Below are 12,697 nucleotides of genomic sequence, written 5' to 3'. Positions count from 1 at the left end.
AAACACTGAAAATCTTTAACAAAAACATATTGAGAAAATTCAAAAATATATTCCTTTAGCAGATGAAATAAAAGAAATGTGGAATCAGAACACAGTTCGAATTATCCCAATAATAATATCATCAATGGGCGTTATACCTAAAACATTACACGCTAGCCTAGCTGAGTTGAAACTGTATAAGCTTACGTACAGAAGTCTACAGTAATCAGTAATCCTTGGTACATGCGGAATAGTGCGCAAATTTCTTAACAGTACTGGCATATCCCCCTTTTCAGAAAACACAACAGGTTAAATAAGAAGCGGAGTTTTTAATAATCACCGATCATATTTTAGGGCAAGAAGTACTGTTAGCTCTATAATATTTAAGAACAGAAAATTGGTTTCCATGTCATATCCCAAAAGATGTGAGTAAGGTTCTTTGGCATTAGCCCGTCTTCACAATCCATTCAAGAAAATGTGAGTTAGGTTCTTGTGCATCTTCACTTACTAAAAATTGTCAGTGAAAACAGAGAAGACTAAAACTTAATTATAATAATATGAGGAACTTTCAAAATATCGTAAAATTCTAAAGCAAAGGATTTGATCTTGGCAAGGGTTTCATTTAACAACTTTTTTTCTGCATGAAATTACAAGTGTGGTTAGTACACATGGTTTTTATTTTTCTATACATCCGTACGTCGATTTACTTACTGGTTTAGACTCTCGAATTCGGCCAGATCCGAGCCAAAACGTCGACTAATAAGCATGGAGTAGGCGTGAGGGAATCCACGACCAGACTCGGCGAGCTCGACATGCTTAGAAGCGATCCCGCCAAGAGACTTTAGTGGAGTCGGTGGTGCTGTTTAATTTTTGTTTACGGATGTGTTATCAATTTATTCGAACAGTTTCCTTTGCGAACAAATCCGCGCGATTTTGAAAAAGACTATTTTTAATTCAACTAATTAATTAAACAAGCGAGTAAGTGTGATAAACATACATAACTATCAAAGGAGTATTTCAAAAAAATATTTAAAATACTGGAGAAAAAGCAAAATATAAGAGTAAAGGTGTACCAATATTGTAACGAATTTTGTGACTCTTTTTAAGGGGTAGTTCTGTGACGCTTTGTAGTGAGTGTTTATAATAATATTTCGTGTTATTTATTAAAGAATACTTTAAGTGAACATAATTTAGAGCAATAATGTGTGATTGTCCGGCAACCACAAGTGTTATTTCAACGCACGAAAGCCACAAAAGTTGGATCGTATTCAAAGGGAGTTCTACCCACATAGGTAGTATAACATTTACATTATAAACCGACCAATATTTTATTTTATTCTGAATGCAGTTAAATTTGTAGACAACTCTTGTGTTGCCACATTTTTGTCTGTGTTAAAAAAATCTTGCAATAAAACTGTATTGGTTAAATTGTAAAGTTTGAAATGGCATCGAAGGTAATACACGAATGTTTTGGATCTGAATAAAAAAAAATTTTGTCGACACTTTCTAAATTTTTAATTGGGCAGTTCCTGTAGGATGAAGACTAAATATTAATGGATAAAAATTGTTTTAATATTGTGCTAAAACGTGCTTCTTAAGACGCAGTTTATCACTTGGCATTTAATAATAACTGAAGACATTGATTAAAGAGCAAAGTGAAGCTCTAATAAAAGGGTTAAGAAAAGTTAGATTGGTAAATCTTTGAACTTCACGGAATTAATAAATACGCATATTTGTCACTGATGATTTCCCGGAAACAATCTTCCACAAAACTTTGTAGTAAATAGGAAATCGATGACTTCATTAACGCACTGTTCTTTAATTAAAACATATCTCGGAAAAATAGAAATTAAACATTGTTTACTCATCATTTTTAAAGGAATAGTTCAACTGTTATTAAATTCGGGTGCTACATTCCATACAGTTAAGAAATAAAAATTAAATAGTCAATTATTGATAATTGATTAATTATTATTTATCTTCCGCTGGATTATTGGCTAATTTGCATATGTTTACACTAATACGTTATTTGTATGACTAACAATTTAGTGCGAATTGGAGAATTTCTTTGAAATGCGAGCAATATTTTTTAAATCACGTCACCCCACGATGAGTGCACAAAAATGAGATGTACTCTGGTAAATAAGGAATTTCCTCTTTAACGTGTAGACTCTGTGATGTGTGCAGATGACAATGATGTAATACATTGAAGACGGTTTAACGTTTTTATTTTATGAATGTACTCATTATATATGTACACATACTTATAAAGAATGTTTTAAATTATCCGGTCGCGTCCTTCAAGTATATGTATACTCACACATGTAATAATAATGTGTGCCGAATGGTTACCAATGCGACAATGTATTTACACCATAAAAGGAATGTCAATCGCAATGTTTTTAACCTTAAAAATGACTAGAAAAATGATGACAATGTTCCAGTATGGCTTGTAACGTTATGATTCATTATAACGTCTACCTGTAAAGGTAATCTCTATCCATAGGGTTTGTTGTACAGGTAAGTAAGTAAATTAGTCATCAGAAGAAGGTTAGAAAGGTGGAGGTATTAGAAAGAGTTCCTATTAGGAGAAGAAAGGGCGCTATAGAAGCCAATGAGAAATATGCGAGATAAGAGGGGCAGAAGTACAATCCTACATTAAATTACTGTTTGCAAATAGTTAGGGATGTAGGTTGAAATATTTTTAAAACTAATTAAAACAGACTTTTGAATGCACTGTAAAAATTCTTCGTGTGTTTTCTTTATCGAATTAATTGAGAGATTTTCTTAAAATGCTTTATGATAATCATAAAACAATTTTATAGTAAAAGGTTTCGTTTAATTTTTTAGTTATGTTACCTAGAATTTTTTCTTATGATATTAAGATATTTTCTGTATCGCCTTCATAAAACGTTTATGTGTGGACTAAATTAGATGAAGCTGACAGATCAAATCCATTGTGATGTTTGACAGTCGTTAATAACTTTCTAAATTTTCTTAAAGTGGCAAAAGCATGTTAAGCTATTTGAAATTGATTGATTTATACTGTTTGGCAGGTCTTGCGATTCGGGCGGGCTAATAGGGCGATACCTTTTTGGAAAGCTTAGGATACTCTCAGCCTGCAGAGAAGAAGTTAACATTTGACCCATTTTCGCAGCAAAAACAGCATATTGGGGAATCACCTATGACAGAGGGTCGGAAACTCCCGAGGAGGAAGGGAACTTTTACCCACCATGACCTACCCTATTTAGCTTATCACAACACAAACTGGCATAACCTAGGTTAAGTGTAATTCCCAATACAGTATTTAAGAACAAAGGCTTTCACGGCCGGAATCCATGGTAGAATGAAGATTCGGGCTATAGGGCCGTGATCCAAGTGAACTATTCCGTCCAGACGTTTCGTCAGCTACTGCGGCTGACATCCTCAGTGGTGGTGCTGCATTGACAACGTGAACGTAGATTATATCTCGAAGTCTCGACAACGTTCGGCCACAGTAGCTGACGAAACGTCTGGACGGAATAGTTCACTTAGATCACGGCCCTATAGCCCGAATCTTCATTCTACAATACAGTATTTGCTGCTGAAATGGGTTAAAGGTGTAGTTCTCCACACGCTGGATGTGGTAACATCCTAAAACTTTTGGATTAAGCTTCCAGAAAGGTACAGTGGGTCCGAATCGGAAGCTTAGTCTCCTGTGTATTCAAGATGACAAGATAAACCAGACCATTTTGTGATATGCCACGTGAATGCTTTAATGTCCTCGGCCGATCCTTGGTGTCATAACGCGTCCTTCCGCAGCTACCCACGACCGTCCGGGCCGAATTTATATATGCAAACGCATTTTACACACACTTATTATTCATGCCCATGCACATGTCCGAGAAGTTTGACAGTTGTTGGCGAATAGCCAGTGCGTGTCTCGCGACGATTTTCTTCCCTGTTTATAAAACAATAAATTCGCCAACGAAATTGAATACCCGCAATAACCCGACAACCACTGAACTCGAAATATTAATAATAATAACCACAGGAGGTCAAGTCTCTCAACAGCAAAGTTCACATGAAGTCGTGTACTACAGTCATCTGCTATTTAATTGTCTGTCTCCATGATTTATAAACATTGCAAGCACCTCATCGTAGGCAATGTAGGTCCATAATACCGTGAAATTTCAATTGTAAAGGATGGATGTCTAAGATTATTTAAGATATTTTCCCCTGAAGAATTTTTGGTTTTTATTCATCTATATATTTATTTAGGGTACTTGTAATTAATATAAAAGCCAAATAAAGTCAAATACTTTAATATGTATGTGACAATAATCGTTTTCTAAGGTAAGCAAGTTAACAAATCAAATTATATTATCATTAATTAGTTATAAAAATAGTAACAATGATTAAACTGAGTTTTCGCCATTTTTATCAGAACACTGTGACATAGCGGCGTCGAACATGGAGTCACTGTAATTGACCATTTGAATTTCTTTTTCTTCCGAGTACCTGTTGTGTCCTAAATACCAGAGAACTGCAACTATATGTGCACAACAGCCCACGACTCGTGTACGTACTTTACACTGGCAGTACCATCCACAAACTGGTGGTAAAAAACAATTATTATATCGAATCCATGCATTAGGTATATTTTTTGAAGATGAATGTCGCGATTGTAATTGAGCACGGATTATATCATTTCTTTCCTTAGGAACATACAGCTCATACAGCACTAAATCATTAAACTGTTGTACCACTTACCTATACGTTCGCGCAATATATGAGCGCACTGGACCAACACATTAATATTTATATATATTATTGTTAACAATATGCTACATCACATATGTAAAAGACAAAGTGTTGGAAGATTGCGCTGATGTATAAAAAAAATGTAAAAACTGCTTGAAAATATTCCCTAAAATACACAATTTTAAATTATAAATAAAAACGAAGATAACTACGAAAGGTAAGAAATATTACCCAAAACGCACGGAGTATATAATCTAGCATTGAAAAACTATATTAATTGGGTTCTATGCTATTATTGAATTTTTCGTGAATTACAGGGGAAATTACTTAGGTTATTAACACCCATCCTTTAAAATTGAAATAGAAAGTATCTAGAATATAAAGAATAGTAAACTTAATTGATAAAGGTGTAGTATAGAATACTATCAATCAGAATAAGATTACATACAGATGAAAGCAACGATTTGGGTGTTAAACACTAGCTTTCACAGGGTCAGGTTGGTTTGTATGAAATCTGAACCTCTCCTGTTGCTATAATATTTAATACAAATCACCATCATAAGGTCTCAGTCCTAAGACTGGTTGAACACGCATCTTCACTTCTTTATATTCTGAGCTAATCTTCTCATTTACCTAAAACTAGAACAACCCACATCCTTGACTATTTGCGAAGAGTTATCTAATCTAGACATCCATTTTTATCATGCCTGCACAATTTTTTAATCAATAACTAAAAGCTTCCCCCTTTTCTCCAGTTTTGGTGTGCCTACCTCATATACCTTTTCTAACCTTAAAGATGCAACGTCAATATAGAATATTTCTTTTAACCCTTCATAATCATCATCATCATCATAAGGTCGTCAAACCTAACACTGCTTAGACATGCACCTCCACTCTTTCTTATCCTGAGCTAATCTTCGCATTTCCCCAAAACTAGAACAACCCACATCCTTAACTATTTGCGAACAGTAATCTAATCTAGATCTACCTCTACTCATCTTAACTCGTCTTTCTGCCTCAATGTCTCTGACTAAACCTTCATGCCTCAGAAACTGTCCTACCAACCTATATCGCTTATTTTTTATTGACTTCCATAGAGTCTTCTGTTCTCCTATTCTGTCTAATACCTCTGAAGTATATATTAAAGTTGCTTCAAAAGTCGAAAATCCACCGGAAGCAATAATTTTCCATTTAAACGTGTGTATTTGGTTTTGGTGGTGCATGTTCAGTCTTAGTTTGAGTCTTGATCTTGTTCTCAGTCTTGCTAGTATAAAGACTTCAAGACCAAAAACAATTTTGCTTTTCACCAATACGGAAACTGCGATCACCCACATTTACTTCGACTTATATGACAAACGGTTCAGCGATTAATATTTGCCTTCCGCATGGCGCTCCTGGAAGAACTGGGAGGAAATCGAAAGTTTTAATTTTGAAGACGAAACAATAGAAAAACGAAACAGGATCGCATTTGCCGCGGCTAATGAACTTTTTATTGGCTAACCGTGCTGGACTGTATCGCTTTTGAAGTAGCACATAACGCGTGTGTATTTATACTTAATTAAATGGATTTTTCTCGGAAATGGTAACGACCTTAAATTTACAATGTCGTAAAATACATCTGTTTCTATTATTTTGAAATGAATTCATTATCGTGACAAACTTTCAAAAACATGCCGGACTTGTTATAAAGTGTGGATAATTTTGTAAAAAGTGATTCATGATCATCTTTCTTGGCGATTCTTAAGAATCTAAGCATAAGGATCCTTCCTTTACCATCTTATTGAAATATTATAATTTTTTTTTTGACAAAAAATGATGTTCTGTTATTAGTGATACACTTCATAAGTTATTTTTAAATAAGATTCACGAATTATTTACCATATTTATCTTGTTTATAGTTAAGGAATTCATTCTTGGCAATTAACCAATTTTCCTTCAAAAAATTTTCCCAGCCCATAATGGTTAACATTCTAGGACTAGGGAGTCGTAAAATTCATTATGCACATAAAATGGTTTTGTGAAATGGAGTAAATTGTAATATTAAAATAACTCAGTACAAATATGTCAAAACTCGTGGTACTTTCATAACATATTAAGAAAATATTTATTGAGAATTTGGTTTATTTTAAGGTACCATTTGTACAGGGAATAATTTTTTTTTTTATTTTTTTGAAAACAATCAATATGTCAAAACTGTAATTAATAATATTGAAAACAGGTTTAATTAACAAAGCACTATCATGTTCGGATTTAAAGATGATTCAGTGGTATTTACATCTAGTAAAAAGGAGTTCTAAGACACAGTCTTCAACTAGTGTTTTTATTTCTACACTGTCTAAACCATTTACACAACAAGCATTTTTCTAAATTAGGAAATTCAGCAATTCTAACCTAACCTAACCTAAGTGTTTTTATTTCTACACTGTCTAAACCATTTACACAACAAGCATTTTTCTAAATTAGGAAATTCAGCAATTCTTCGTCTCTTACATAGAAGACTTTCACCCGATTCAAACCACTTTTCACTGCTTACTGAGGTGCGATGCCCAAATTATTCGTTTAAGTTATAGAGGGTTCTTATTTTAAGTAGGAAGGGAACACAAAATTTTATGAATTTATAGAGGTTATTACGTTATCGAGGTTTAAGTTATCAAGGTTCTGCTGTATTCAATTTCTAAATTCAAAAAAGATTATTAAAAGTATATGTTTGGAGCATGATACAAAAATGTCACAAACGTTTAAAATGTAGTGTTGTATGGTAAAATATTGTATCAAAACTGCCGTGAATGGATTTAGAAGAACAGAGGGCTCCATGGAAGTCAATATGGAAAAGGAGAGATACCTTCTGAAGGATCAAAAGCTTCTTAAAGGTTTATTACAAAAAGAAGCAGGTGTATGAAGAGGGCAGAGGGAGACATAGATTGTACGTACGATTCTCAAATAATTAGGAAAGGGGATGTTTTAGGGAAATGCGAAGGAGTGAAAATACATGCTTTGTGCTTAATCAGGTTTCAGATTGAAGTCCCAATGATGATTAAAACGCTCATAAAGTAAAATAGTACCTGATGCACATCACATCTTTACAGAAAAGCAATGTTTCGAAAAGTGATAATCGATCAAATCATAGTAGATGGAATTCTTCAGTGGAAGTATTATTAATACAATAATGCAATAACCTAATTTCATAAAGCAAAGAATTGTAGAAGTTTTTAATTTTATCAAGAATTTTAAATCAACAGTTTCATGCTTTTATATATGTAGCAAAATATTAATTTCAGGTCGAGACAGGTTGAAGGCTGTACGAATAGTTTTTACACTCGCATAAACCGTCTTGTTTATCGTCGATCCGAATGTGTAACATCAAAACTAAAATTTTTCTTCGCTTAGTAAGTGATGTGAGGTATTTACAATTTTGAGTAAATTTCATCTATTTGTCGATTTGGAATGGAGTTTACCTGTCTCGGGCATTAGGGTTGGCAAGGGGCCAATTTCTGGCTACATAAATGACTAATAGCGATTATAAATTAATTACTTCTAAACTACGTTGGCGCCATTCAAAACGATTTCGAAGTTTTCAGTTTTCGAACGAACGAGTGTTTATTTTTCTTTTACAGCGTTTATAGAATTTTCATTTCGTGGTTATTTTCCACTGTAAATAATAGTAAACTGTTTTCGCCAACACTTTATATTGTGTTTTTATTTTATCTACTTACTATTTAATTTCTTTAAAATATGTAACTTTTAATGACAAAAATTTAAGAATTTTATTGTCGTTTACGTTGCCTCATTATGAGACCATAAAATTCTTATGTTGAACTGATCGGTTATTAAGAACATTAAATTCGAATTATCGGAAACAAAATATAAATAAATCACTAAACGTTAAACACTTCAATGGCTTTGCAACGGAAGTGTGTAAAGGGAAGTGACGACGCTCAACTCTGCGCAGTCGCTGTGCTGTTTGAGGATTTGAGGTTAAAGTATACCGACATATATTTTCGTCTAATAGTATATATTATTATATAATAGCGCTAATAACACGAATGGTTAATTAGATAGGCAATACATACCAAACTAAGGAAAGCTTTAATCAATGAATTATTATTATGATATTATAACAAATAAATAAATATCTTCCACACTTCCGCTGCTTTTCAGGGATATATTGTTGCCAACGGCTCTAGAAATTAGTAGCAGACTCCGTGATCTGTTTTGTTTCTATTTAACAATGCCTATATGAGAGGTCTGCTCGAAATTTAAAATTCGAATAGATTTGTTTGATATTTACTGTTTTTTTTTATATTTTTTTTTTCAGGCACGACAAATACAGTTCAAGCGTCAGTACAGAGTTCTGCCAACGTTTCTAGCAGTCCAGTTCCTCCAGATCCAGATTTGGACAACATGCATTTACTTTTAGATGCCCACTTAAGGCCCGCGACCCCTGACGAGCATGATCCTCGTTCAATGGCGCTTTTCGAAGAACATAAACAACTTGCTCAAGAATATTTAAAGGTACAATATTTTTATCAACTTCAGTAGTTTCAAATTTCATTAAAACCTGTCCTAATGTGACCCATCGTTTTCATCATCATCATCATAAGGTCTTTTCTATCCTGAGCTAATCATCGCATTTCCCTAAAATTAGAACACCCCACATCCTTAACTGCTTGCGAACAGTAATCTAATCTAGGTGTACCTCTACCCCTCTTAACTCCTGTTTCTGTCTCTAATATGTCTCTGGCTAGACCTTCATGCCTGAGAAGGTGCCCTACTAACCTATCTCGCCTATTTCTTATTGACTTCCGTAGAGTCCTCTGTTCTCCTATTCTTTCTAATACCTCTTCACTTCTTCTTAGAAAACCGGTTTTCGAATAGTAATTTTTCCAGAAAACGGGTTTTAACCGGTTTCGAATTTTTATAAAAAAATATACTCGAATTATTCTGTAATTCGAACAAAAAATTTTAACAGAAAATTTACAGTGATTAAACGCAGTTTTTGACTGAAATTATTTACTGTTCAATTTTATTGATAGTAAATTTTTTTTATGCAATTTAGTAGAACAAAGAAATAACTGTTGACCAGGCACATAACGCGTGTGTATTTATACTTAATTAAATGGATTTTTCTCGGAAATGGTAACGACCTTAAATTTACAATGTCGTAAAATACATCTGTTTCTATTATTTTGAAATGAATTCATTATCGTGACAAACTTTCAAAAACATGCCGGACTTGTTATAAAGTGTGGATAATTTTGTAAAAAGTGATTCATGATCATCTTTCTTGGCGATTCTTAAGAATCTAAGCATAAGGATCCTTCCTTTACCATCTTATTGAAATATTATAATTTTTTTTTTGACAAAAAATGATGTTCTGTTATTAGTGATACACTTCATAAGTTATTTTTAAATAAGATTCACGAATTATTTACCATATTTATCTTGTTTATAGTTAAGGAATTCATTCTTGGCAATTAACCAATTTTCCTTCAAAAAATTTTCCCAGCCCATAATGGTTAACATTCTAGGACTAGGGAGTCGTAAAATTCATTNACGATTTTCCTGCTTTTCCATTTTTACGAAAACCACAGAGGCGTCTTGTTCAGCGTGCTGTCAAACCTACACTAGCAAGGAGATCGGGCTGAAACTATAGCTACAAGCTATCCAAGGATGGTACTATAGAATGTCACCTCAAGGTAGGCCTAGTGGCGTCATCTCTTGGTTAGGCCGGAAACTTATCAATCCACCCTCGTATTTGGATTTGTGAATCAAACTTATCCAAATTGATATTATTGTACGTTTTAATACAGGTACAGACTGAATTAGCGTACTTAGAACAACGAAAGGCTAAGTTACAAGAAGCTCAGAGTTTGGAGCAACAAAGGCGTAGGCAGACGATAGAACAACTCCAGAGCGAAAAAGAGTCGCTAATTTTGCTCAGGGAGAGTTTGCAAAGGCAAAAAGAACAACTGAATTCAAATGCAGGAAGGCGACAGTCCGATGGATGGGTTATTGTGTCACGACAAAACAGCATGTAGTGCTTTCAACTGTAGTTTATTTTAATCGTTTTTAAGACTTATTTAGAATCGTATACATTTGTTTTTAAAACCGAAATAGTGATAGGTACCAGGTACCATTGTCTTGCCAAAAATATTTTGGTCTCTTTTAGATTGTTTCTTCCTGGGGTACATCATGCAATTAAATCTTTTACTAGGTCACTGCCTTGTGAAGAAATCATTTTTTACTGCTATTTTAATGTAATAGTGTTCGTACTGTTCTGTACTGTACATGTGCCCAGATAAACAATTTTTTTTTGTTTATTTTTACTATAAATCCTGCGCAACATTACTGGTTGTGCCTACCTATGTTATTTTTGTACAATTTTTAGTGTTAAGTGTTGAAACAAGTTGTATATAATAGTTTTTAGACCTCTGTGCATGTCAATTTTTTATTCAAGAGAGAATAAACCCTTTATAAATGTTTGTCTTTTTTTATTAATTTGTCTGTAGAAAATGGTGATATTTATTTATTTATTGAGAAAAGGTAAGTTATCTATTTTTTATATTCCTTTCNTGATTTAAAACAGTTTAATAGATAACCGCATTATAATCAGAAAATGCAATATGGTGTTATAATTATCATAAACTTTTTTGAATTATTATTAAATTTTCCTAAATCCGACCCTGTTGACTAAATGAGTAGGTGAAACTGCAACCATCCTAACAAGAAGAAGAAGCTTGCTTGACATGTTTTGACGTAGCTTAGTATTATAACCTATCAAATTTTCACTCGTACATCTTGTTTTTTAACTACTTTAAACAAAAATTCAATAAAATTCCTAATTATGTTGCGAAGACCTCCAACAAGTATCGAGCTAACTTTAAACGATGTGGTAGAGTATGAGACTATGAGGAGGGAACAGGAATCCTTAAAGGAGCAAGGGAAGCAATCGAAACCCTATAACGAACCCCCAGCGTGGCAACCAGGGCCAAAACCTAAACAAGAAGTGTATTCCAGAATTGGTTACGTCCCATCCACAAGTGGGTCTAGTGTTCTGTTATTAGTGATACACTTCATAAGTTATTTTTAAATAAGATTCACGAATTATTTACCATATTTATCTTGTTTATAGTTAAGGAATTCATTCTTGGCAATTAACCAATTTTCCTTCAAAAAATTTTCCCAGCCCATAATGGTTAACATTCTAGGACTAGGGAGTCGTAAAATTCATTATGCACATAAAATGGTTTTGTGAAATGGAGTAAATTGTAATATTAAAATAACTCAGTACAAATATGTCAAAACTCGTGGTACTTTCATAACATATTAAGAAAATATTTATTGAGAATTTGGTTTATTTTAAGGTACCATTTGTACAGGGAATAATTTTTTTTTTTATTTTTTTGAAAACAATCAATATGTCAAAACTGTAATTAATAATATTGAAAACAGGTTTAATTAACAAAGCACTATCATGTTCGGATTTAAAGATGATTCAGTGGTATTTACATCTAGTAAAAAGGAGTTCTAAGACACAGTCTTCAACTAGTGTTTTTATTTCTACACTGTCTAAACCATTTACACAACAAGCATTTTTCTAAATTAGGAAATTCAGCAATTCTTCGTCTCTTACATAGAAGACTTTCACCCGATTCAAACCACTTTTCACTGCTTACTGAGGTGCGATGCCCAAATTATTCGTTTAAGTTATAGAGGGTTCTTATTTTAAGTAGGAAGGGAACACAAAATTTTATGAATTTATAGAGGTTATTACGTTATCGAGGTTTAAGTTATCAAGGTTCTGCTGTATTCAATTTCTAAATTCAAAAAAGATTATTAAAAGTATATGTTTGGAGCATGATACAAAAATGTCACAAACGTTTAAAATGTAGTGTTGTATGGTAAAATATTGTATCAAAACTGCCGTGAATGGATTTAGAAGAACAGAGGGCTCCATGGAAGTCAATATGGAAAA

General features: G+C 33.2%; 1 protein-coding gene across 2 annotated transcripts in view; it reads left to right on the top strand.

Annotated features, from left to right (window-relative positions):
- Positions 1–11,204, top strand: part of LOC108742378 (mitogen-activated protein kinase kinase kinase 7) — a 29,097-nt gene extending 17,893 nt beyond the window's left edge. For both annotated transcript variants that reach the window (XM_018477579.2, XM_018477571.2), the window contains exons 7-8: positions 9,038–9,234; positions 10,533–11,204. In XM_018477579.2, the coding sequence (XP_018333081.1) occupies positions 9,038–9,234; positions 10,533–10,760 (425 nt within the window). In that variant the 3' untranslated portion in view covers positions 10,761–11,204. The remainder of the gene's footprint in view (positions 1–9,037; positions 9,235–10,532) is intronic.
- The last annotated feature ends 1,493 nt before the right edge of the window (positions 11,205–12,697 follow it).

Source organism: Agrilus planipennis, unplaced genomic scaffold, assembly GCF_000699045.2.
Source record: "Agrilus planipennis isolate EAB-ADULT unplaced genomic scaffold, Apla_2.0 scaffold3, whole genome shotgun sequence".
In the NCBI taxonomy this organism is placed as follows: Eukaryota; Metazoa; Arthropoda; class Insecta; order Coleoptera; family Buprestidae; genus Agrilus; species Agrilus planipennis.
Note: the sequence above shows the minus strand (reverse complement) of the source record. Positions and strands in the feature narration are given on the sequence as shown.